At 47.7% G+C, this 23,678-nt stretch overlaps 1 protein-coding gene across 1 annotated transcript; it reads right to left on the bottom strand.

Moving 5' to 3' along the window:
* Window positions 1–692: 692 nt before the first annotated feature.
* On the bottom strand, window positions 693–22,881 carry LOC142591448 (sodium-dependent acetylcholine transporter-like). The gene is made up of 8 exons (XM_075703777.1): window positions 22,728–22,881; window positions 21,877–22,009; window positions 20,490–20,621; window positions 17,004–17,182; window positions 13,853–14,028; window positions 6,903–7,029; window positions 3,990–4,124; window positions 693–698 (listed from the first exon to the last, which is right to left on the bottom strand). The coding sequence occupies exons 1-8, from the start codon at window positions 22,767–22,769 to the stop codon at window positions 693–695; spliced, it is 930 nt and encodes a 309-aa protein (XP_075559892.1). The 5' UTR covers window positions 22,770–22,881.
* Between the last annotated feature and the right edge of the window lie 797 nt (window positions 22,882–23,678).

Raw genomic sequence — 23,678 nt, 5'->3', positions numbered from 1 at the left:
GTACCGTAGTCAATGAGCATCCTGACATCGACGCCCATGCTGACAGACAAGTGGCCGAGGTAGAGGAAGGCTATGAAGGTGCCGATACCCTTGGAGGCGGTGTCAGCCAGGAGTACAAACATCACGTCTCTGTGACAAGCGGGTTCGTGGCACTAGTTAGCAATCTGCATTTAGTTATATTGTTCAGCACGGCGACTATTCTGCGTACTGGAGTAAAAGATCAGGCTATACTTCTCAAGACCACACCTGCGCGTCATTGCGTCATCTAAAGGAAACCGTCGCTTCCAGTGCCGCACGTGGTTACTTTATCACAAAAGAAGATGAACTTCCTAAGCTCCGCGGGTATAGTTTTTCGAGTGCATGGGTTGTCCGCCTTGGTGAGGCGGACAACCGGATTTCAGACGACGCGTGAGCTTGGAAGACACCTATACACGCGAGCCGTTTCGTCCTGAGAGCAGCGATGTCACGCCTCGAGCCCGACTTATCAACTATATACGGCATTGTGGTGACATCACCCACACGATTATCGTCACTGTCAGTGTGCTAGTGTATAGCTTACTCGCGGAAGTTGTTCTTGAAGGAGTTGAACCTCTGGACGCCCAAGTAGACGGTTCCAGTGACGCCCACGCTCTCCAGGCCCGTGTACAGGGCCTGGGACCACATCTGCGCATTGACATTCCGGGGCAACGATGTTAACCCTGAGGGAAGCACACCACAAGGTCACAATCACAGTGGGGAAATGAAGATATTAGCTGCCTCACTTGGTCAACTATTAACCTTCCAATATCCAAACCAACATATCAGAAATAAAGTTGGTAACGTTGAACATAAAGCCGCAAAAACACTCATATAAAAACAAAAACCAAGCGAGCTCTTCCCAGAAAGGAATGCGTGCAAGCTGAAGAATAAGCTTTCTGTTCAGGGTATGCGATTGCAGGGTCCATTTCGGGACTGTGGTGCCGCACTACCACCTCTATTCACCACAAGAGTGCCATTTGAGCGGTTGAAAATCCAAATTTATGATTTTCCTAAGCTCATTCGATCAGGTTTAGGGCGCAGATAGTTGCTATTGTTTTTATCGGTTTTGCATTATTCAGAGAGCCTCGAAGGAGGGCGACTGTTTGCCATAATTAGAGCAGTGAATAATACGCTATATAAACATTTTTATCGGACGTTATTCGCGAGGTGGTAGTGTTTTCTATAGAATAGTTTTGGTAAATTGAGCATGCCAAATTTTTTGCATCGTTACCACTGCACACGTTGCGGTGTGGCTGCCGCTCGGAAGGCGGGACTAAGACTCAAATTTGCATTTGTGGCTTGTAGGTTTTCACATCTGGAACCCGTTGAAAATGGGGTGATGCAGGATTCAAGATCACTATTTTGCATAGCAGACACACTATCCACAGAAAATAAACGTACGTAGAAGATGCGATTAAGCTCACCTGTTTGTTTGTCATTTACTGCGATTGTTCGCATGATTAATGATTACTAAATGTTGTTTTTATGTTCACAAATTTTTGAAGGTACTGCTGTATTGGAGCTACTCCTGGTCATTAAACCGGTTCTATACACACTTAACGTGCTTCTGTACGCGCTGATATGACTGAACTGCAACGAAGCTCGCAGCATTTAAGGGAGGCAAGAACATTGCCACCTGGGATGACAATGAACTCAATTGAAAGGGAGCGTTCTGCTAATGTTTGACGATAACATCTAGCAATCATTTGCGATTGCTACATGTATAAGGGCACCTGGAATTAAGCAATGAATGAATGAACGAATAAATAAATAAATAAATAAATAAATAAATAAATAAATAAATAAACAAACAAACAAACAAACAAACAAACAAATAAATAAATAAATAAAAAATAAATCAATCAATCCTTATGCTTCACGTACACACAAAAAACCCTGAATTGTTCCTTTAGAGGCATTGCTTGCAAAGTTATTTTGCCCCTTGTGGTTTTTTTTGGGGATTGTTTCCGTTCAAAGATTATTGATAAATGAAATGTAATTTTTCTACTCCAACAGAAATCAGTACTCCTGGAATGTGACATTCTCGCTGGATCCTTAACTGAATGCTGGATCATTAATGGGATCATTCCTTTACATGTGTGATAAAAGCAAGCCAAAGTCTATCCTCATTACATTGTTCAGAGCATGGCGGCGTATTGTATAGCAATTTCTTTCTAAGTGTTCTTTTTTTCAGTATCCATTTTACCATTGCCGATATCAAAGTACAATAGAAAAAGTGGGCAAGGTATGCTTATATACTTATCACGTTATAAAATTTTTCCAATAATTGATGACTCTCGTGATATCCGCTATAAGCATATTAAGCTTGCTTTGAGCCAGCATTTATTTAATTATGCCGCTTTTTCGGGGGTCAATTTCAAAAGGGGCATCCACCTTTAACACTTGAACTTATCTGCCACAATATAGGACACATTCATCATCGCTGTCAAAAAGCCGGCATTGTGATATTCATAGAGGTGAAAATGGCGACAGAGGTACACGAAAGTTTCGTAGAGTTTTCAGACTATGTCGGCGGTGATTTAGAACTCTGGAGAGGTACTGCGGCTGGCACCGTGATTTTTACTCGTTTTGAAGACGCCAGAAACATTTTGAGACCTATTTAACACCTACGAGTTTGTCCCAGGAAGAGCTGGTTGTTGAAGAGCAATTGGACAACAAAAGTGTACAGCACCATTTTATTTTAGTGTTTGCTTATTTGACAATGACACAATGAAAAGTAAGGAGACACTGTGTGATAGAAGTTGTACGTTTCTATGCCTAATTACCAATTCTGCCGAGGAAGATAGAGTTGTAGATTGTAATCCCCGTTTGAAAAGCCTTGCGCACGGAGCAATAAATATCGCTTTTGGTGGCGTCATAGTTCTAGTTCTTGCGCGTTGTTAATTCAGACGCATGTCGATGGAAAAATTTCGACCGAATATGTCGTATATGTTCATCGTCACCTTTGTCAAGCCATCGAAATAACCTCTACCATCTTTCTGGCCAACAAACTCGCAACACGTGAGAGCTCCCAGATCTCTATTTTGTGGAAAGCTACTTGAGAAACGATAATTTGCAGCCGAGGATGTCATTAACTGTAGCACATGGCAGTCGTTTTAATTGGAGAGGAAAATTTCTTTGTAATGGGTATATAGCATAAGTTATACTAGAGCGACGTGTTTATAATTATTTCTTTGTATTATTAGCTTTGTGTGAGCTTATGCCACTGTCGTGTACGTAAATATCTAAACATGAGCTCATGACCAACACACCGCCCTTTCTATTGGCAGGCTTGGCCAACACGTGACTGAAAGCGCTAGCTCTACGTATACGAAAGTTAAGACAACAAAGTGAAATCAATTTGGACCCTATTAGGTGTCGCTAAATTTCGAATCGCTTTTAAAGGTATCATGTCTCCTTTTAACCCTTACGTCGGTAGGTTCTATCAAATCGGCTTGCAACTTAACCTGTCAAGTTCAGTTACACCATGGGCTGCACATCCATCTCAACTCTTCAACGTCGGGCGCAAAAAGCAGTGCTCGTTTATACCTGGACAGGCCACTCTTACGATCTGTCAACTCTTCAACCTGCAGCAACCGCAGCAGTGTCCGTATATCTTTGCACGGGCCTCACATATGTTCTGCATGTGGCACAGCCCTATAGCAAGAGACAATACATCAAACTACGAAACGGACCTCTACATACCTTAGTGTATAACTGTGGTGCCGATGTGCACCTTTAGCTGACGTAGCACCATCAGTGTTATCTGTCCTTTATTTCCCTCTCTGCACCCTTTAACCCCCTCTACACCTGTGTATGGTAGAACATCGGACGCGTGTCTGGTTGACCTCCCTGCCTTTCCTGTCTATCAGACTGTGCATTTGTCTAGAATCGCTTTTCTATACGAAATATATATAGGCAACGGCATCTCTACATCGCAGCTCGGCAGTGTGTGAAACAGAACTGCTTGCCTCCGCGCTGGCTACGTGGCTCCAGTCTGCGTAGGCGAACGCGTGGAGCCCTCTGATGGCACCTTCCAAGGCCAAGGCCCGTAGTAGCAGCATGAAGGCGGTTGTAACGTGTAGGCCCAGCATCACATAGAAGAACTGCACGAAACGCGGGAGCGTGAACGAATAGTGTTTGTAAGATAAGCACGAAGAGCGGCATAGAAAATATTGGTTTGGTAGCTGATGAATCTATCGGAAGTCCCCGAATGCTGCCAGTATATCAACAGAACCCTTTTGCTAACGTGGATGTTTGTTTGTTTTCGTAAAGATAGATTTCGAGGGTGCGTTGAACTAGACTGTGGGGAGCGAATGATTTTTCAGAAATGGCCGACTAACCTGTATTACGATTTTCCCGGCACCTAAATGACGACGCACCTCGTTCTTTTAAGCACCACCTTCGTACAGCCCTTTATCTCAGTGCACCCTTCAAGCATATGACTGATACATCGTGGACTGACATCGAAGACCGACACCGCGAAGGTGCCGTGACCAAATCCTTGCGACAGCACGGGTTGTCTTTGTCACACAAATAGCTAGAGCCATTCTGAACAAAGTGGTGCAAGATCTTTTTGTTGGCATAAGAAAAAGCTCCAGGTAAGGGCACGCTCTAAGGATGCTGCAAATCACCAGCTAATCACACGAACTGGAGCCCATAGATCTGAGCTCGGATACCGAAGTTTCGAACCGCTTTCGACGATGGCACAATGACCTACAAATGAACACTGCCAGCAGCATCAGTCCATTCAAGTTTGGATCACAAAGCTTCACCAGAATGTGAAGACAGAGAGCAAAATACTCGAAACATCCGCCAGCACTCCATGCGTTGACGGTCGCTTGCTCCACATGTGGGAAGCCCGGTGTAGCCTGCTGAAGCTTTGCAAAAGGAAACGATTAAATCGGAAGTATAAGAGGCGAACAGCAGTACTACCAAAAGTTGCTGCGAAATACGCCACCATCTATGCAGAGAAAACTGGCTCAGAAAGGAACAATGATCAGAAAGGCGTATAAGCAGGTGATGGATCTGTTGAAAAATACGTCTACAGAATGCCTACTCTGCCTATGATTGCGCAATACGGACGAGGAGCTGATAGAGGCATATATGTCGAGCCGGCGAACAATGTTGGCGGTCACGGAAACGGGGAGGTCCATCCTCTCACGCCTGGGGCTCTCTGTCCTACTCAGCCACCCGCCGCTTCAGACTAAGCTTACGCCATGCCATCCGGAGCGACGTCACCATGCCTCTAGTATCTCTCAACATGCACCCAGTGTATCGCATGCAGTGAAGGAAGGCCCGCGCCCGGGACGTACTCGAGCAATACGGGAGTGAACCATCTGCAGGCTGCAAGGATGGAACGTTTTGCCCCAGAGGAGCAGTCACAACGGCCACCGTAATTGTGAACAAATAACATCGGTGAAGCATTCCATTCCTCGAAACAATCGCCTCCAGCCAGATAAAGGGGCCATAGCTCTCGCGCTCTCCCAAACAGAGGTTGAAGTCACAGTGATAAACAAGCGCAGCTTCCCTAGCGGCAAAACTGATACCAACATGCATGAAAAGCGTCCAACGGGACCAGTCATGATCATCAGGATGCTAGCGCACCACGGCATTCCGGACAACAAGATCGCCAACATCGAGGCTCGAGATTTCACCCGCCGAACAGACGTCGAGGAATCCCTAGTCCGATCGTATACACCATCTAGTCTCGTACCAAGACATTACACAACATTATAGGCTAAACCGCACAAAATGCCATCCCCCACACAAGTCACCACCATGCAGAAAGCAAGAGAGATTCCTCCGAGCTCTACAAGTCAGTACGTTCCCCCAACCAAGAAGAAATCACCACGTGGCCGCTACGCAATTCTTTCAGCAATGCCGCTTTTGCAGAGAACGGGAGTCTTTTAGGCATATTGTAGGGTGTTGCAAACTGGCACCGCTAAAACATTGTAACGCTTATCACACCGACGACCTTTGGGAGAGAGCCTTGGCCAGCTCCGACCTCGAGGATCAGGAAGGGCTGGTCGCAAGGTACCAGGACGCGGCCCGAGCTCAGGGCATTCTGGAATGAGGACGGCTCTCGAAAGCTACATTCACATAATAAGGATGTTTATTATCTCTCTCGACTATGGCACGCGCACAGGCCTCCTTTGCTCGACTCCTTTGGCGACTGTACGTTCTGGCATGTCACACGTGCACAGAAGTTTTCGTGGGAAGTGCCTATTGTGAATGACTTCAGGAAAATAATGCAAATGTGCGGAATGGAGGACCAGTCACAATAAATTATGAGTTAAACCAATTTCTGCACAATAACGAAGGTCCAGAGGAACTGTTGAAGGGATTGTAAATCAAGGTAAATGCGTAAAAAAAGGGTAACTTTTTACTGGAGCCACCTTCTTCAGTAAAAGTGTGAGGTTCCCACGGCTAACATGCATTTCATTCCTTAAATGTTTTACCAATGTGTTTAGTAGCGGCGGTATTTTGTAATATGTTATTGTGTATACGTGTTTATGTATTCATTGCCTCGATTTATCGGTTCGTTTTATATCATGTATGCTCCTGCCCTTGATATGCCAAGAGCTTCTACGCGTTCAAGCGCAATGTTTAACTTTATGGGAAAGAGGGTCCAGTCAGACCTTGTTGCCTTTCACGCTCTTCCTATATGTACCTAAGCTATCGCACACTTGCATAAATTTTGATCGAAAGGAAGTCGAACACGCCGATTTTTTCATTTATCGGTCCCCAAGGCTTAGGTTTATGGCAACATAACCTATGTCTTGGCTCGAAACCAAAAGTCACCCGATGAAATCTCGGAAACATGCTTTTTTATTCAGCCTACATGTGTTCTTTAATAATCAAATTAAGGACTGGAGACGCACGTTCCTGAGCCTGATGAAACCACCGTGGGCGAGCGCAAACACCAGGACCCAGATAGCGGCCATCGAGAGCAGAGGCTGTGCCCGGATGTGGTCGAACGTGGGCTCCGCCCAATTCTGCTGACATCGGCTGCAAAAATAAATAAGCAAGAATACTGGAAAGGAAGTTGCCTGGAATATGAAGAAAAATTGCAAGGAACTGATTTCACGGCAAAGCACAATGGGCGCACAGCCGACAATACAATTTCACGTGATCTTCGTTCCACTTGAGGCGCTTTCTCGAAACAAGTTTGTTCAACACTTTTATTAGTGTCAATAGTGAGCTCACTGGCGTTATTGCATCGATGCTATTATCAGTTACTACTGAAAACTGCGAGGCCCGAGCCATCTTTCTGGCACTCAAGGTGCTTGTAGCCCATTCGAGGTCTTTTCTTACATTATTAAACAGTCGTTGCATAATTTTTTTTGTTCTTCTGGTTGTTGTGGATGAACGATATTTGTACTACTGAAAATTGCCCATAAAGCGAATTCAATTTACTAGGCTTCTTCGTTGCCTGCTGCTTGGATAATGAAAGTATGGTTTTCCGGAACTCCATATAAACGGACTGGCCGCGAAACACTCGAATGGGTCTGCACCAAATGTGCCTTATCACGCGATATTTTCACAGCCATTATATAGAGGGGTAGTTAATGAGAAGTTATAAATGGCGAAAACGAACATTCATGGCACGAGGAATAGATAAATGAATAAATTTATTCAAAAGTATTTTTTAACAGTCCCATCACTGAAGGTGATTAACCGCATTGCTTTAAAATAAAAATAAAATAGAACAACAAATTAGACGGAATGCAAGCTAACAAATGCTTATTTAGGAAAGCACGTATAGTTATTCTAGTATTTACATTTGCGTATACGCATTAATTTCTTGGTTGTTGGAGCAAGGGTTACGCCTGTGGTCTGCATCCGCACATATAAATACAAGACCAGCGTGTCCTAAAACCACAAGTGGTTGGCGCTCATGTCCGTGTCTTCTTTTAAGTTTTTCTAACCAGTTGGGTTAAACATATACAACGTACGAATAATTAGCCTCGGTGGTGGCACTACCATTTACGCAATTTACGCTGTGCGCTTTAGCGAAATGAAGCTTTGCCTAAACCATGGAAAATTCTGACTCGCCCAACTTTCGTTTCACGCAAATCTTTGCGAAATATTAAGTTGCACGCTGATTTGAAATTTGTCATAACATGACGTTTGTCGTCGATTGTTCCCTAGTTCGGCGTAAAAATACTAGCTGTGATCGACAATACACGTGACTAAACATTCAACACATTAAATACAGCGATAGCTGGTACGTCGGCGAAGCCAACGATGAACCAATGATAGGAGAGCCTTCGTTGGCAGCATTGTTTTCATATGGTTGCTATACTAAATAGCGAGCCCCTCGCTTTCTCCTGATCAATCTGGCTCACTGCATCTTGAAGGTATCCGCACGGGCATCACTGATGTTCTGACGTAGCACTGACGAGGCTTTATTGGTCAGTTGGGTGCTCCGATGTTCACGTACATAGTACGTGGTACTTGCAGTTGAAATGGATACACAGTTGAAAGGAATACGCAGTTGCCAGGACTATACACTTGAAAGGAATATACAGCTTGCCGCAAGTTATTATCTCATCTGTATTAATTTTTGCGCATAAATAAGGAAACCATGCATGAACATCTGTGAAAGGCACCTCTAGAGCAGGAAGGAGTGCTGCCGTAACACTTATAGCTATAAAGCAATAATTTAACTGCATGGGGGTACCGGGGATATTGTTACGTAGGAAGACGCAGACGAAAAGCTATATACAAGCATATTTACACAGAAATACGCCGCACATGGCCAAGAGGCAACAGCCCGCGCTAGCCTCCAATCGTCGTCGTCGTCTTCACACTGCTCGCCTCTTAGTCATCGCAAATACTGTTCCGTAGCACTATCCCCGGCGGCAAAAGCGCCGTCCCGGAGCGACTAAAGGCCGGACCGGACTCGGAAGCAGTGTAGTAGGCCTTGAGCCTACTGACGGGCACAACATCACTAGATGCCAGAGAAGAGGACGAGGTTGAACTCACAGGAGCACTTTCATACGTCACAGGCGTCCCCTGGCGCAGCACGCGGCAGGGTCCTGTGTATCGCGGAAGGAGCTTCTCTGAAAGTCCGACGTGACGAGAGGGCGACCACAGGAGCATGAGCGTATCAGGCGAAAACTGTACGTCACGGTGACGGGCGTTGTACTGACGCTGCTGAGTGGTTTGCGAGGCCGTCAGTTGAGTACGGGCAAGCTGGCGTGCATGGTCGGCGAGGGCGATGGCGCCGCGTGCATACTCGCTTCTTGAGACCGCAGCAGAAGGAAGTGCCGTGTCAAGGGGCAAGGTCGGTTCGCGACCGTACAGTAGGTAAAATGGAGAAAATCCGGCGGTGTCGGGCCCGCAAGAATTGTACGCAAATGTGACGTAAGGAAGGGCAATGTCCCAGTCGTGGTGGTGCTTGGAAACGTACATGAACAGCATATCGGTAAGAATACGGTTTACAGCTCTGTCAGGCCATTGGCTTGAGGATGGTATGAGGTAGTCAGCTTGTGTTGAGTGTGGCAGGAACGCACAACGTCGGCGATAACTTTCGAGAGGAAGTTACGACCACGGTCAGTAAGCAGCTGTCGCGGGGCGCCATGAAGCAAGATAATGTCACTCAAGAGAAAGTCCGCGACGTCAGTGGCGCAACTGGTAGGGAGAGCCCGCGTGATAGCGTATCGGGTGGCGTAATCAGCTGCGACGGCTACCCATTTGTTCCCAGAGGATGACGTGGGAAAGGGACCGAGGTCTAATCCAACACGAAAGAACGGTTCCACAGGGACAGTGATCGGCTGGAGATGACCGGCAGGTAGCACCTGAGGCGTTTTCTGACGCTGGCAGGGATCACAGGCAGCAATACAGCGTCGGACGGAGCGAGCGAGACCAGGCCAACAGAAGCGGCGGCGGACGCGGTCGTACGTGCGGGTTACCCCAAGATGTCCGGCAGTGGGTGCGTCATGTATCTCAAAGAGCACAGTCTGTCGTAGATGTTTTGGGACAACAAGAAGATTATATCCGTCAGGGAGGAAGTTCCTTCGGTACAGAATGCCACCCTGGAGGACATATCGGCGAACGGATGCGTCGGTAGGTGTAGAGCGCAGACGCTCGATGAGTGCTCGCAGCGATAAGTCTCGGTACTGCTCATCGGCGAAGTTAGCGAAGGTGGACACAGAGAAAATGCCGTTGGCGGTACTCTTGTCGGCGTCGTCAGGCTCGTCTACCGGATAGCGAGACAGGCAGTCAGCGTCTTTGTGTGGTCGGCCAGATTTGTAGGTGACAGAATATGAATATTCTTGGAGGCCTAAGGCCCAGCGGCCAAATCTTCCTGTAGGATCTTTCAGTGAGCATAACCAGCAAAGCGCGTGATGGTCTGTGACAACGGAAAAGGGTCGGCCATATAAGTATGGGCGGAACTTCGGAACCGCCCAAACTAGGGCCAGACACTCACGCTCTGGGATGGAATAGTTGCGCTCCGCGTGTGAGAGGAGCCTGCTGGCGTAAGCGATAACACGGTCGTGGCCGCGCTGGCGTTGTGCCACTACTGCGTGAATTCCGTGACCGCTGGCATCAGTACGGACTTTGGTACGGGCAGAAGGATCTAAATGGGCCAGAACGGGAGGCGTTTTGAGAAGGTCGATTAGTTGCGAGAATGCAGAGGTCTCATTATCGCCCCACCGGAAAGGGGCGTCTTTTTTCAAAAGCTTGGTTAGTGGTCGTGCTATGGCAGATAAATTTTTAATGAAACGGCGGAAGTACGAACAAAGGCCGATGAAGCTGCGCACATCCTTGACACACTTCGGAACAGGGAAGTGCGTAACAGCATGGATCTTGCCTGGGTCTGGTTGTACTAAGTTCGCGTCAAGGAGATGCCCAAGGACGGTAATCTCGCGACGGCCGAATTGGCACTTCGATGCTTTGAGTTGCAAACCGATTCGACGAAAAACGTCCAGGAATGCTGAGAGGCTCTCGAGGTGCGTAGCGAACGTTGGGGAGAATACTATAACGTCGTCCAAGTAGCACATGCACGTGGACCATTTGAAATCGTCAAGAAGGGAGTCCATCATGCGTTCAAAAGTGGCAGGAGCGTCACATAGACCAAACGACATCACTTTGAATTGATAAAGACCGTCGGGTGTTACAAAAACAGTCTTCTCGGGGTCGAGATCGTCCACGGCAATCTGCCAGTAGCCAGAGCGAAGGTCGATAGAGGAGAAATAGCGAGCACCGTGGAGGCAGTCAAGGGCGTCGTCAATCCGAGTTAGGGGATACACGTCCTTTTCGGTAACCCTGTTAAGGTGCCGATAATCCAAGCCAAAGCGCCATGAGCCATCCTTCTTTTTTACCAGTACAACAGGTGACGCCCATGGACCACTAGACGGTTTAATAATGTTCTTAGCGAGCATTTTGCGAACTTCTGCGTGAATAACTTGACGCTGAGCCGGTGACACTCGATAGTGGCGGCGATGAATAGGAGGTGCATCGCCTGTATTAATGCGATGTTTAACAGCTGTAGTTTGGGCCAAGGGAGGATAGTTAAAGTCAAAAATATCGTTGTACGAAAACCGAACGCGGTAGAGCTCACGAGCGTGCTCGGACGGCATGTCGGGCGTAATCATTTTCTGTAAGTTGGCGATGGTACAAGTTGCCGAAGGCGATGGTAGAGGAGGATCGGCTGAATGGTCGTCTACTGCAATAGATGCTACTGAGTGATCCTCGAATGAGCAAAGCTGGGCCAGAGACATGCCACGTGGCAGCACTTGTGTCGTCAAGCCAAAATTGACCACTTGCAGGCAAACGCAATTCGCCGTAATAGATAAAACTGTATGAGGTACTGTGATCCCGTGTGTAAGGAGGACGTCTTGCATAGGAGCCGCGATGTAGTGACCATCGGGCACTGGTGGGGATGACACTAAGTGAACATAAGTCAGTGCCGAAGGTGGCAAGCGAACGAAGTCGACGGAACTGAGGCTACTGGGGTGTGGTTCAGCGTGATCCAGAACAGGCAGGTCAAGGCGGAGAGTACTGGCGGGACAATCAATGAGAGCAGAATGTGCGGAGAGGAAGTCTAAGCCGAGGATGATGTCGTGGGCACACTGGGCGATGACTGTGAATAGCGCAATAGTGGAGCGATCGGCGAACATACCAATTACGGGGGCGGTTCCGCCATCGGCGACACGGACAAGAGGTGTCGTGGCGGGCGCGATTATTTTCTTCAGGCGGTTACGAAGGTCAGCGCTCATTGCCGACAAATGCGCCCCAGTGTGTATAAGAGCAGATACAGAAACACCGTCGACTTGCACGTCAAGAAGGTTCAGATGAGTGGCCAACGTCAGTAGATGATTTGACGGCGTAGGGAGCAATGCAGCGTCACCTCGAGACGCTCCATCGTCTAGTTTTCCGGCTGGGAGTGGCGTCCGAAGGGAGTCGGCGAAAAGGAGTGACGGGGCTGGGGAGAGCGAGATTTGTCGTCGTTGTGGTGAAGGCGAACGAGAATAGGGGCGGCTCGGCGCAGGAGAATCAGTGGCGGCATTATCGGAGCGTGCGACATAGGGACGAGAAAGGCCACCTGGGGGGCGCGAGCAGGCAGTATAAGTAGACCGGGTCGAAGAACTCCAGCGTCTGCGACAGTGCCGTGAAATGTGCCCGATTCGACGGCAGTGAAATCAAATGGGCTTGTCGTCAGCAGCGCGCCATTCAGATGGGTCGCGGAAACGTGGTGGGTAATAAGATGTGGGACGGGGCGAAATAGAAGAAGCCGGGCGGGTATCAGGGCGATGGGCCGAGGAGATGGTGTGAAGACCGATGTTTTTGAATTCCTGGCGGACAACTGCCTGGATCAGGGAAACCGTGACTGCAGATGCGTTGGAGGAGCTGCAGTCAAAAGCAGCCGGATAGGCGGCCTCGATCTCAGGCCGCACGATCCTGTTAAGATCGCCAGTGTTGTTGGGACGAGGAGGGTCGGCACAGGAAGATGTCGCTGGGGCGTTGGGCGCACGGGCAAACTACTGGTCGATACGTTGGCTTTTAGCGAGTTCCAGGCGGCGGCACTCTTTTATAACTACATCTACCGTCACCGCGTTGTTGAAAACGAGCAAGTTGAAGGCGTCATCGGCAATGCCTTTGAGGATGTGGGAAACCTTGTCGGACTCAGTCATGTGTGCGTCAGCTTTGCGACACAAAGCCAAGGCGTCCTGAATGTACGTGACGTAGGGCTCTGTTGACGTCTGCACACGACCGGATAACGCCTTCTGCGCGGCAAATTGGTGACCGTAGGGGTTGCCGAACAAGTCTCGGAGCTTTTGCATAAGACAATCCCAACTGCGAATCCCAATCATCTTCGTGCGTCCGAAACCAAACTCGAGGTGTCGCACCGAGGTAAAAGACCACGCTGGCGAGCATGGCAGTAGAGTCCCACCGCTTATTGCGGCTGACGTGTTCGTACAGGCTGATCCAGTCCTCGACGTATTCCCCATCTTTGCCCGAGAATACGCCAGGATCACGGGGAGCGGGGAGAGCGATGTAGGTCGTCGAAGTGGCAGCAGGTGTCGGAGGCGACTGAGTCGAGTTGTTGTCGACGGGAACCACGAAGGAAGGCTCGACGTACCGTCCACTGCGAAGCTCCGTGACGAGGTAAAGGGAACGGCCACCTCCACCAGATATGTTACGTAGGAAGACGCAGACGAAAAGCTATATATATTTACAAGGAAATACGCCGCACTTGGCCAAGAGGCAACAGCCAGCGGTAGCCTCCAATCGTCGTCGTCGTCTTCACACTGCTCGCCTCTTCGTCATCGCAAGTATTGTTCCGTAGCAATATTTCTGGCGGTTTTTTTTCGGCACTTACAAGTCGTAGGTGGGCGTCTGTGTGTACAAGTCGGGCATGCAGCCGGCGGCGTCGTGGTGGTAGGACTTGGACGGCACCAGCACCACCTGGTCGCCGCGCAGCAGAGGTAGGCCTTCACCGAGAGCCACGCGCCGGAACGAGTCCACGAATCGACCGCGCAAAAATCGGCACGGGACCTGCGTGATTCACCAGAACACAGGCGACTGCGGTGACTGCGGAATCGTACGACCTTGTTTACCACTCCGTACTGTGGCTTCCGATAAAAAAAAAAGCTCCTGGAAGAGAAGAGAAAGACATGTAGTCAGCACCTACGAAACGGGGGCCGTAGTTTATTAAGTTACTTTCGGGGACGCCGCCTTCGTTATACGCTGTTTCGAAAAGGCCGTGTGAAATGAATGGAAGTACTGGGACACTTACGGTTAGCGCTATTTTCATGTAGCATCGTTTTAGACTGCACGAACAAAATGACCGTGACTCCAGTGTGGCGTCATTCTGAATGATGCTTCATTATACGAAAGTAGCATACCCGAAAAATTAGCGCCTGGAAATACGGCTTCACAAGCGTGGTGACCAGAGGGAATATACGGCCAGTACTGTGTGGGTATCGGCCGCACGAAGGCGTTGGTAAAAAAGACTGTCTAAGGCCAATTCATGCGAATTGCATGCTTAACAGCTGACAGTGCACGTGTGAACATTAAGTTCGCGTGTTCTTCTCAACCGAGTCAACCGAGGTGACTTCAGTGGACGCGCAATCTGCGCGCTGCTGTCAAAGGAAGGGGATCTATCGTTAAGGTGTCGACAGGTTACGTACATTTTGAATATGCTCATACTCGTCGCAACATTTGAAACAAGAGGCATTGTTAAGCGTCAGGAAATATGGTCTCCTGAGCATGAATGGGAATATTTACAGGAATCACTGCAAGAACTGATGATTTTCCAAGAACTGAGATTCTCGTAAACTTGAATGAAAAGTAATATTTTCATTCTCTTTGAGGGAGAGCAACTCGCACAAAAAGCGAAAAAATATAACCTACATCTTCACAGTTGAATAACAATTGATTTTGGTCCAGGGCTCTAACTGGAAGCTAGTGCCCTTCCGTGATGGTCACTGTACCATAAGAGCTAACCAGGGGCTTGGTGGGTTTGTTGAATTGTTGCCAGGAGCCAAACCACGCATCACTAACAGACATTCTTGAGTCTATTACGAACCGAACAGCTCACTTGATTTTTTTTATATCGTCCCTCTAGTGTATCAAGATTGAAAAACAAACAGCTTGTTATAATTAGTTTGTCCCCGCTAACTACTACACCTGTGCAGTTTCTGCGACGTATGTTTCACTAACTCTATATGCCTAGAGGTCACCGGATCCATCATCCATATTACTTGCCATCCCGCACCGATCGCCGATATAAAGTTCGTGCTATAACTACTCCCACTCTATTCTAAGAAGTGCCAACGACTTGAACCACCTTACAGCCACCATTGCAGTCATTACTGAGGCCCCTAAATACAAAGAATCTGTCATAAATTACCTACACTCCTCCCTGTAATGCCTCCTGGCCCTGTGAGTATGAAGAAAAAAGAAAACCCTTTGGTATCGTCGGCAAGTTTCCATTTCCTGAGTTGGGAATGTTGCCTAACGTGTATCTCTGGGGACTACAGCATGAAAAGGCCAGGGCCAAAGCAGTTGTAGATAAAAATTTGTACTTTTGTAGCTTTGGCAACATCCGTGACATCGTTAGCCCCCGCCGACACGTATTGTACTCCTGGTGACTACGTAAGCGAATAACATGCTGTACGACATAACCATAGGGTTCCATATAATGACTTTAGCATCGCCAAATGCGTTTCCTTCGCTTGATTCTTTAGAGATCGGTATTTTATAATGGAAGCAAGTAACACGTACAAAATTACCTAAGCAAGTACGTTTTAGGTTCAAAGCATCTGCATCAAGTAAAGATTCTCATTTGACCTCCGCTCGTAAACTTTACTCTTGTCTATCGCGTTGTGCCTTTCTTTGCATACATGCCGCCTCACCATTCTCACCTACACATGCACCAAACATCACCCGCGTCTTCGTGACATCACTCCGATTATGTTTCACCGTGTGCAATCGCACGAACTACTGTAACGTACACTTCGGCGTTTAGGCACAGCTGCGTAATGTCATAATCATGAACATCGGATAATATTAACGTTGTGTTTTTTGCTGTGCGTAAATATGAACATTGCTAAAGATCATGTATTGCAGATGATGGAATTAAAGATTGCTGTACATATGTCATTTAGTTTTACAGCACGTAACAGCTTCACAAAAGTTTGGGTACAAAGATTTCAATATCTGCGCTGGATCAGCATTTACTGGGCGATGATTTTTATGTTTCACGGAATTAAAAAAATCGCCTGTTGCAGATAACATGATTCTAGTCCTTGCACTGGATTGTTCGAGGCGGACATCACTTGCAAAAAATTAAGACACGCATCCTAATAATACAAAAAATACTAATTAAATTCTCAGTTAATTACTTTACGGCACATATTGCAATTTGCGATTTGTAGGCGGTGAGCTTACCAGACGCATACACTTCACATGAATTTCCAGGATTACAATTGTTTCGAGGTATTATTTCCTAAAGTGTGAAACGAAATACGTGGGCGTTCCAGTTACTTTTTGTGGTTTAAGCGTGTTGTACAAAACATTCTGTTGTAACAACAATGCATGTTTAGCGCTATTTTAATAGCGTATATCTGCAAGCTGGCGTCATTCTGCAAATTCAATCTTAGTGGTGGATACGCCTTGCAAACTCAGCGGCTACAATTCGTAAATTGCAGCATGTGCCGTCAAGGAAATAATTAAACAGATAATTAGTAGATTCTTGTTTATTCGTTGAATATGTGTGTTTCATTTCTCGTGCAAGTAATGTCCGCCTCTCTGAGCTCAAGTACTAGAATCGCAATCTACAACAGCAGATTTTTAAAAATTCCATAAAACTTAGAAATGATCACCCCGCCTGTACTTTTCTCTGGTGTGTCCGTCGCCAGCCACGGACGTAGCGCACTAGGAACGCCTGGTGTTCCTTTGTTGCCCGGGGTCTGAAGCACTCAGCGTCTGCGCCATTCGAGAACAGCTGAGCCAACAGGCGCGCTTACCGATCCCTGCTTGATGGCGTAACAGGTGCGGTTATTGGCCGTCCACCCGCCGGGACAGGACCCGCTCCACGGGACGGTGGATCCTCCCACACCGGCCATCTGCAGGAGCACGTCGGAGAGGGGCAACGAGTCGGCGACCACGCGCAGGACTACGTACAGCGTCAGCGCGTAGCCCGTGCCTGCGTCGCGTGAAGAAGACGTCATGACGCCGGCACCCAAGTGCCAGTATTACGCGACAAACATTAAACTAAAGAAGCGCGACGTGGACATTGACGTTAGGACATTCACACTAGGATTTGCGTAGTCGATTGAACTTACGGAGAAGTGACGGCTCCGAAGTCCTTGCCAGCAGGCTCAGCCCTGCCAACGTCCGTTCCTCCTATTTCTCTTGTTGCCCACGCCATTCGGGCTACTCTTGCTTGTGACTTCAGGCAATTATTATTGCGATAGCAATTATGTGGACGCTCCAGACGCATATCTGTCGTTGGCATCGCCGTCACTGTGAGGTTCCGTATCAAGTCCAAGGGCGATAAAACCATCGCCGCGCGCTGTATGCTGTACTGAGCCCTGAATATTGCGCTGCCCGTGTTCGAAAACAAGGTTTTGCGCTCGCCGCTGCACCGTTCTTGCTCGAATTTTGCAGAACGATCCCGTTTTGGCGTCGACTTCAGTTAGTATAACTTGGCACAGGTAACTGCCTAATTTTTGCGAAAAAAATACAAATTTGTTTGCGCTTATGTGGATGCGAGCTGCTGCCGCGACGGCGCAAGCTTATAAACTTAGGTCGCTACTTGCCGGCAATTACAGAAAACAACGTTTCAGGGAGGCAGGACACCTGTTCCTGGAGCGGGCAACACGTGGCAGCCCTCCCTGAAACGGTGCTTTCTGCAGATGACAACAGGTGGCGACACCAGTTGATACGTGCGCCTTCGCGCCGACAGCTCGCATCCCCATAAACACAGGCAAATTTGTACTTTTTTCTTAAAAAACTAAGAGTTAACTGTGCAAAGTGTGATACTAAGCGTTTCTTCGTTTAGTATCTTTGAGCAAGAATAGCGCAAAAAGTTTTTCCAAACACGGAGCAAAATATTTAGGACCCCGTATGTGCGAGTGAAAGCGTGGCACAGTGACCCGGCGAAATCGGGTGGGAATAAAGCCACGGCTCGGACGCGTGCCATCTCCTGTCGCGCGCGAGGCAGGGTGGTTAGGCGAGGGAGGAGGGCCGTTCTTCCCCGGCGGCTGTTAGGGTGCTTCGATGTTCTCCTCACCTGCCGCTCCGTACAGAGTGGAGACAACCGCGGCGTTTACTACGGCGTCCGGCACGCGAAAGGCGGACGCCGTAGTATAGACGCCGTCGGCGGACGTACTACGAAGATGCACGAAGGTCCATTCTCTCGCTGCTGCTGCCGCGATTCCTCACTCCAGCATTTCGACAGCGAGCTTCTGCGGTCATCACGCGAGATGTGTTCATGTTTACCTGTGCGCGCGTCACACCATGCTGGTTAATTTAGTGAAAACGCGTTGGCGGGTTAGTTGGTTTGAATCCATGATAGAATTTGCAAGCGTGACTGAACGACTACATAGAAAGAAGCAGACACACAAAGACAACGCTGTCTCTGTGTGTCTGCTTCTTATTACGTCATCGTTCAGCCACGCTTACACATTCTATCATTGTTAATTTAGTGAGTAAGCGAACGTTTACAACTTGATACGGTCGCTAGAACTACCATTCTTTGTTCGCACAGCTGTCCACAAATTCGCTATCGCAATCGGTGCTTCGTCTTTCGGGCGAAACCGCGAAATATTTCTCGCAAGTTTGTGTTTTTCGTCATCCCCTATCTGTCTACCATTACATGAGAGCTGTTTTTGGATCATGCCAGACAATTTGCGGTAGGTAGGTATAGCTCCTTTCTCGCCTCGTTCCAAGCCTCTGTTATACGAAAAGAAATTGAAGTGTCCGATGGTGGAATTGAATCTCCGTCTCTCAGTGCACCAGCTCCATGCTTTATTGCTTAGGCAAAATATTTTTTTCATTATTTATTTTTTATACACATGCACCCACGTACCTCTCTCGCTCGAAAGCGAAGTAGCTCTCCTTGAAAGGTTTGGCGCATGTGTCTCGTTTTCTCGCATTCTTCCCTGTCCACAGCTTTTGCTTTGAGATGCTGTGTTGAACTGCACCGCCTTCGGCCTTTGCCCACATCCCCCAGTATTTCCATCGTAGCAGCTAATGCTGCGCTAAGATGCGAGACATTTTACTGCCTTAATAAGCAGCCCATGTCGAACCGCGCATAAGATGTTTTTTCGCCGAAGCACAAACTTGATCATCGTTATAACGTAGTCTGTATTACATAGAGACGTGAACGCAGCCGGTAGAACACTTAGTCGCATAGGACGTCACAATCTGCGTTACTCTCTCTTACGCCCGTCTGGTAGCTAGCATAAACAATGCAGGTGCCGAATAATCAGCATTTAGTCAAATCGCGTAAAACGGCCGCAGCAGAAACCATGCTGTCGCCTATGTACGATCGTCAGCCTCGTCGTCGTCGTGTAGCCGTCGTCACGCTGCCTCGCGTAGCGCGCAAATGATCGCCCAACACAAACACGTTGGTTCGGTTGGCAGCGCTTTGCTGAACACCAAGCGATGCTGGATAGCAAGTTATCTACAAATTGCTTCGATTAACGTTGATTCCCACAGTGCGTTGAACCAGCTTAATTTATTACGTGTATGACATGCACACCATCGTAGCATCAACCTAGTCTTTATTTAACTTTGCCAATGTTGCCTTGATAAAAGACAATCAAAGAAATCAAACCACGGCTTTTGGACGCGCTGCCAAATTTTTCGGCGTAGAGCACTGGCTTGAAAAATCCAGTTTCAGATTTCGTCAATTTGGTGAAAATTTTGGCCATTTCACATATCTCGAAAATTTCACACTTGCGATTGGACGCATCGCTTAAATTATTCGGCGGTGCTCTTCGAAGTTTACAAACGGGGAAACACAAAATGTGTACTTTGACTGATTGGGTCGCTGGATGTTAAAATACAATCTTAAAATGCGCGTCACAGGACAAGAGGAACTGAATTCGTGCGCCCCCTAGTTTATAAAAACTTATTCGTGAGATCGGCAGGTCAATACTAGTAATGCCATGCCCGCGGTCACGATTGGTCGGAGAATTGCTCAAGGCTTTGAAATGCTTCGATAGTACAGTAACACATAAATGAATCGAACAAACGTATAGCAAGGATGTTTCCTTCCTCAATGTCAACGTGCACAAACTCTTGTAACTTGTTAGCGCCGATTTGGTGACTCCAAGCAATGAAAGGTCTGATTTTATTTCTCAATGGATCAACAACTCCTTCTCTCTCGGTCGGGAGTCGGAAGCTAGGTATATGCATAATCTACGTGTGACGCATAATTCTGCACGAATACAGTTATACGTTTGTATGTGAGATAATCACGACTCTCAATTTGTGGCGCTCACCGAGGAACAGCGGAACGGTGCTGAAGACGCCGCAGTTTCCGTCTCCGGCGAACTGGGCCAGGTTGCTCTCCAGCTGCAGCATCGGCATCGCCACGGTCGCCAGCACGACAAGGTACGCCAGCAGGAACGGCACTGCGCGTGCGCGAAGTGGGCGGTTGTATCAGTGCCCCGTTTAGGATGACCACGGAATGCGAAGTCTCGCAGCATTACCTACTCGCAGCAAATTACTTGAGCCAACAGGGATGGCAAGAGGAAAGAAAATTGAGCCGGTTCAACTATCGGTATATATGCTAGCGCTTTATATGCTACTCGAGAATACTACTTCGTCGATTTTGCTGTATTACGAACAAAATTGACAAATACTAAGCACTCACGGAGTTTTCGCTAGTGACAGTAAGCATGCAAGCGCCTTCGACACCGCCTTCTAGAGGCTGACGCGGCCGCCTCCGTTGTAGACGTTGAGGGCTGCCAGCGAACACAAAGGAAGCAGGACAGCAAATCTAGAGGAGGCAAAGTAAAGCTGAAAGTTGGCAGTCTTTGCCTCTGCTCGACTTCCTCTTCTATTTTCTTATTTCCTTTGCTGGTGTCATACTGCTCAGAACGTAGAGCCAACTCGACAAGCGGCCTTGATGACGTAACTATCAGTATTGCTTACGAAATAAGAAAGGCGGCGGGCAGTTCTTTCCCACAAGCTGACTCGTTTCTTGAAGCCGAAGCGGAGAAAACTGTTCAAATAGGATGGCTTTAGTGTACAGTGAGCGATAACGAAGAAACGACAACGAGCACCCAAACGCTTTCTGCTATTCAAGAAACCACAAAAGCGCCATTGTGCTCACTGCGTCTACTTCCAAAAGGCCTACAGCAATGAAATTTTGGAGAGCGTTGAACGCATAGCTTAACATAGCGAAGATATAGAGGAGTCCCCTTGCGAGATTGAACGTTTGAAAAAAGAGCTGAATCGCCACGAGAAGCTCGCAGAGAAGTCGTTCTCGATAGGATAATAATAATAATAATAAAAATGCTCTCATCTCCGTTCGCCGAATGTGAGGCGCGACCTTGCAAGGACGGCTCCTTGACATGACCTCCGAGATAAGGCGGTGTCTTTATCACCCGCGGCGCGCTGCAAAATCTCGGAGGCGGCGTGTTTGGACTTACGTCAAAGCGAAAACCACCATGTGCGCGCGTCATCCGCATAGCTGCTGTTTGAAGGCTGCTAACAACAAAGCTATGCAATTATTAGGCCGGCAGCTTTGACAAGATTGTTTCAGTGACATACTGCTCACTTTAAAGAAGTAAACCAAACTGAAATTTCGCTGCGGTTGGCCTTGAATTCATGCGGCATGAATTCGGCGCTTGCCCGAACGCGGTGGCGAATGGTGGCACCCACCTCCTCCGTAGAAAATGAACATCATGGGAAACATGGCCGCGTTCGCGCTTCCCGTGGTCATCATGATGAGCGTGGCCAGCTTGTGAGCGCGGCTGTGGAAGCGTCCAGAGTCGCTTTGCCCCGCCGCCGGTCCCTGTTGATGCGGCGAGAAGAGCGGCGTGCACGATTCATTAGCATTGCTTCGCAGGCACTTCGCAGGCTGAATTTTCTGGCAGCCAACATACTTAAAGGTATGATGGCTGCAAGCCTGCCGTTACCGATAGCTCTGCTGAGAATGGTGTCTGAATAGCTGCATGCGTAGAATACCGCTTTAAAACCTATTCTCTGTCCTAGAGTGAGAATAGGCATATAATGGCGGCCCTGCGAATAAACGTTACAATGTAATCGCCGCATAACGGGCAACTTTCTGTGAAGGCAAAGCCAGAGTCGGTTTTCCCTCCCACCAGCTGCTTCGTGTCATCTTTCGTGACTCAGCGTATGTGCTGACGTGGCGGTGACTTAGTGAACGTAGCCAGTTATGATGTGCCGTTGTTCGATACAAGTTCGCTGCTTCAATTCGAAGTAGCAGTGGTCGTATTGGAGTACTGGTGGTACGCAGTGCTTTGGTTACACGTTAACGAACCCCAGATGGTCAAGATGAATCTAGAGTCCTCCACTATGCCATTTTTTACAGCACCCGCATAAAATTGGGACGGTAAAAATAAATCAAATAAATAAATAAATAAATAAATAAAGAAATAAATAAATCAGTTCTCGACGATCGCATTAGGGTTTTCTGGCACAATTTACCAGCCCCCACATAATAAACGAAACAGTACAATAAAGACTGACAGAAAGCTTACCTCACTTACCTGGTCATTGTCGGCTGGGCTCATGAGCTTTGATGATGTCATGACGACGGTCTTCACTGGTGCGCAAATTGAGGGCAAGCGATGAATGGCCCACAGAATGCTTGCGGACACGCTGGAAGGCAGTCTTCTTCTGACAGCAGGAGAAAAGACCCCGTGGCTTCACGCGCAGGCACCAGTGGCAACCGATGACGATGATGATGAGCCTTTAATTTTGACACGCGCCAACAACGGTGTGTGGGCCGCGAGTCGGCTGGTTGCAACAAACCCGCATAAAGGTAGTAGTAACTACAGGAATGCAAGTCAACACAGCAGCTGCAGGATAAAAAAGTCGAAGCTGCGCACAAAACAGGAGCGCATAATTAAGTAATCAGATCACATGGCTGAACAATTGCATGTAGATGATGAAGATTCGTTCCGTAGTTGAGACTGAAAGAAATATGCAAATGTTGTAATCATTTTATGCCATATTTTTACTATTTAGTTATGTGATAAGCATTGCTAACCTACTACAACCATTATCTATCTATCTATCTATCTATCTATCTATCTATCTATCTATCTATCTATCTATCTATCTATCTATCTATCTATCTATCTATCTATCTATCTATCTATCTATCTATCTATCTATCATCATTATTAAATTGCATGCATGGAGCAATTTGAGAGAGAGGGACAGAGAGAGAGAGTGAGAAGGGAAGAAGGAAAGGCAGGGAGGTTAACCAGACTAATTCCAGTTTGGTACCTTACACGTGGGCAGGGGAATGGGGAGTGAAAGAGAGAGAGCAAACATGAATATATACCGCACTTTCACATACACTAAAATGTGGGATGTCTATAGTCGGGCACTTAAGTCTGTTGCCTTCAGGTAGCGAAAAAGCGCTCGAACTGCTTTCTGGGCTAATGAACTGTGAGGCCAGGCTCTCAAGATCTTTGCTTCCGTAAATGGCC

This window comes from Dermacentor variabilis, chromosome 8 (assembly GCF_050947875.1).
Source record: "Dermacentor variabilis isolate Ectoservices chromosome 8, ASM5094787v1, whole genome shotgun sequence".
NCBI classification, from domain to species: domain Eukaryota; kingdom Metazoa; phylum Arthropoda; class Arachnida; order Ixodida; family Ixodidae; genus Dermacentor; species Dermacentor variabilis.
Note: the sequence above shows the minus strand (reverse complement) of the source record. Positions and strands in the feature narration are given on the sequence as shown.